This window comes from Sinocyclocheilus anshuiensis, unplaced genomic scaffold, assembly GCF_001515605.1.
Source record: "Sinocyclocheilus anshuiensis isolate Anshui unplaced genomic scaffold, SAMN03320099.WGS_v1.1 scaffold882, whole genome shotgun sequence".
In the NCBI taxonomy this organism is placed as follows: Eukaryota; Metazoa; Chordata; class Actinopteri; order Cypriniformes; family Cyprinidae; genus Sinocyclocheilus; species Sinocyclocheilus anshuiensis.
In genome coordinates, this window is record NW_015540910.1 from 272,811 (window position 1) to 275,395 (window position 2,585).

The 2,585-nt window shown below is 34.9% G+C and overlaps 1 protein-coding gene across 1 annotated transcript in view; it reads right to left on the bottom strand.

The window, feature by feature from the left end:
• Positions 1-2,585, bottom strand: part of LOC107689228 (ubiquitin carboxyl-terminal hydrolase 44-like) — a 10,667-nt gene that overhangs the window by 5,361 nt on the left and 2,721 nt on the right. Inside the window, exons 2-3 of the mRNA XM_016487159.1 lie at positions 1,884-2,141; positions 610-888 (exon numbers count right to left, since the gene is read on the bottom strand). Of these exons, the coding sequence (XP_016342645.1) occupies positions 610-888; positions 1,884-2,060 (456 nt within the window). The 5' untranslated portion in view covers positions 2,061-2,141. The remainder of the gene's footprint in view (positions 1-609; positions 889-1,883; positions 2,142-2,585) is intronic.

Sequence of the window (2,585 nt, forward strand, 5' to 3'; positions counted from 1 at the left end):
TATACACATACTATTTTTATTAAATAAATGCAGTCTTGGTGAGCATAAGACTTAGGCCTATTTCAAAAAACATTAGACAATCTTACTGTCCACAAACTTTTGAACAGTAGTGCATGTGTCACTGTTTACAGTGTCTTCTGTGTTTTGTGAAATAGTGATCCCATATCAAAGAACCCTGAGATACACACAGTGTACATTAAGACAAGTTATATTAAGACAGCAGTTTAACAGAGCCATCATAAAACTATTGCACAAGAACAAGGTTGAGCCGATACTACAGGAGGAAGAATCTATTCCCGCCATCTCACACACACACAAAGAGTGGTCAAATAGAAACTAACAATCTCTGTATTTCTCCAACACAGTAATACCATGGTAAATTGAAGTACACATGATACTGAGTGATCGCTATATTCAGGTACTCCAAATAGGGCTGGGCGATATAGCTAAAAAATGTATCAACGATATAATGTTTCATATTGTTTGGTATCGATAATTATTGACATTTTTTATAACCTTTTTTAAAACAAAGAGCAATAGAATTTTTTTTTTACATTTCTTCCCCCGTTCTGTTTGTGCAAACCACAAGCGGAACACACGGCCAATCAGGGCACGACGGCGGTGCCACAGTGCTGTGAACATGCGGTCTTCGTCACGCAACTGCAGCTCCTGCGTGCTGGTCGACAACTGGTCTCCTGCGGCCGAGGATGAGCGCAAGGTGCGGCCACTGCGCGTAGTGACTTCATAGCACTGGCTCTTAATGGCACTTAGCGTGCTACGCAGCAGCTTCAAGTCACCCGTCGCATTATCATTCAGCACGTAGTCATCGCATAAGTAGCAGTATACATACAGTTCATTCACCTCCAGGGCCAAAGGGTGGTGCTGCTCCTATAGACAAATAAACTTCAATATGAATATAACATCAAAGAAACAGTCTTATAAAATCAGACATAATCTAACAATAGGTTTACCACTTTTTATAGATATTAACACATTTATATCTACATTTACATTTAATAATTTAGCACAGCAGACACTTTTATCCAAAGCAACTTACAAATGAGGGCAATAGAAGCAATCAAAACCAACAAAAGAGCAACAATATATAAGTGTTGTGACAGGTCCCAGTTAGTCTAATGCAGCACACAGTGAGTTTTTTTTTTTAATAATAAATAAAAATAAAAAGCAGATAGAATAGATAGAGCTAGTGTTAAGAGGGCCGAGTTATTATTGTTATTTTTTTCATAATAATTAAAAAGAAAAAAAGTAAATAGAATAGAAAAAATAGAGAACGCTAGCATTAGAGTATTTTTTTAAATAAACAAATAAAAAGAAAACAAGTAGACAGAATAGGAAAAAAAGAGAACGCTAGCGTTAGAGTATTTTTTTTTTATAAAATAAAAAGAAAACAAGTAGATAGAATAGAAAAAATAGAGAACGCTAGCGTTAGAGTATTTTTTAAAAATAAACAAATACAAAGAAAACAAGTAGATAGAATAGAAAAATAGAGAACGCTAGCATTAAAGTATTCTTTTTAAATAAACAAATAAAAAGTCAACAAGTAGATAGAAAAGAAATAGAATAGAGAATTCCAGTGTTAGAGGGTCAAGTGTACAAGAGATGTGTCTTTATATCTAAAAATGAAGTGTGTAATTTCAAGATCAAATGATGAATTACTTATTAACGAATTTCTTTACTAGTTGATGCTGCATATTAAGCTAAGACAGGAGCAAGCATTTTAACATAAAAAAACACTTTTTTTTTCCTCACCATTTGGTGAATCTCATAAGAACAGCACCCAATTTTTTTACATAAATTGTATGTATTAAATAACTTTAAACAATATATCAATTACTTGTACGTAACTCATCATTTAACCATACCTTAAAGTGCTGAAGCGCATGTTCTTCTATGTAGCGTCCACACGCTACATGCGAACAGCTGAGACATGCCCACACCGACTCGGTGGTGTTGCAGTCCACACAGTGCCATTTCTGTGGGTTCAGGATCGAGTGGTCCCGCGCGAGCCTTAAGCGACCCACGTGCTTACACCTGTCCATCACAGTCACTGCCCTCTTCACATCACCATGGTGACAGCAGCCAGCAGTGAAACCAGCTCCTCCCAAGGCATGATGGTTAATCTGCAGAAAACAAAAAATGGATCAGATGAAAATAGACGTGTGCTTTTTTGTAGAAGTAGGCCTATGCTTCATTCGTGACATTATTTCTAGTCATAAATATTTCAGACAACAAGTACAGAATCATTCAAAAGTTTAGCGTTCAGTAAGACTTTTTTCTTTTTAAAGTGACAGTAAAGATTTGTACATTGTTAAAGAAATTCCTAATTGGTGTTCTTTTGAACGTTCTATTCAACAATCATTCACATGCAAATCAGCACAATGGAATGATTTCTGAAGGATCATGTGACACGGAAGCCTGGAGTAATAATGCTGAAAATTCAGCATTGCATCACAGGAAAAAATGTGGCTACACTTTAAAATCTATTAAAACATAAAGCAGTTATTTTAAATTGTGATAATATTTCACAATATATATATATATATATATATATATATATATATATA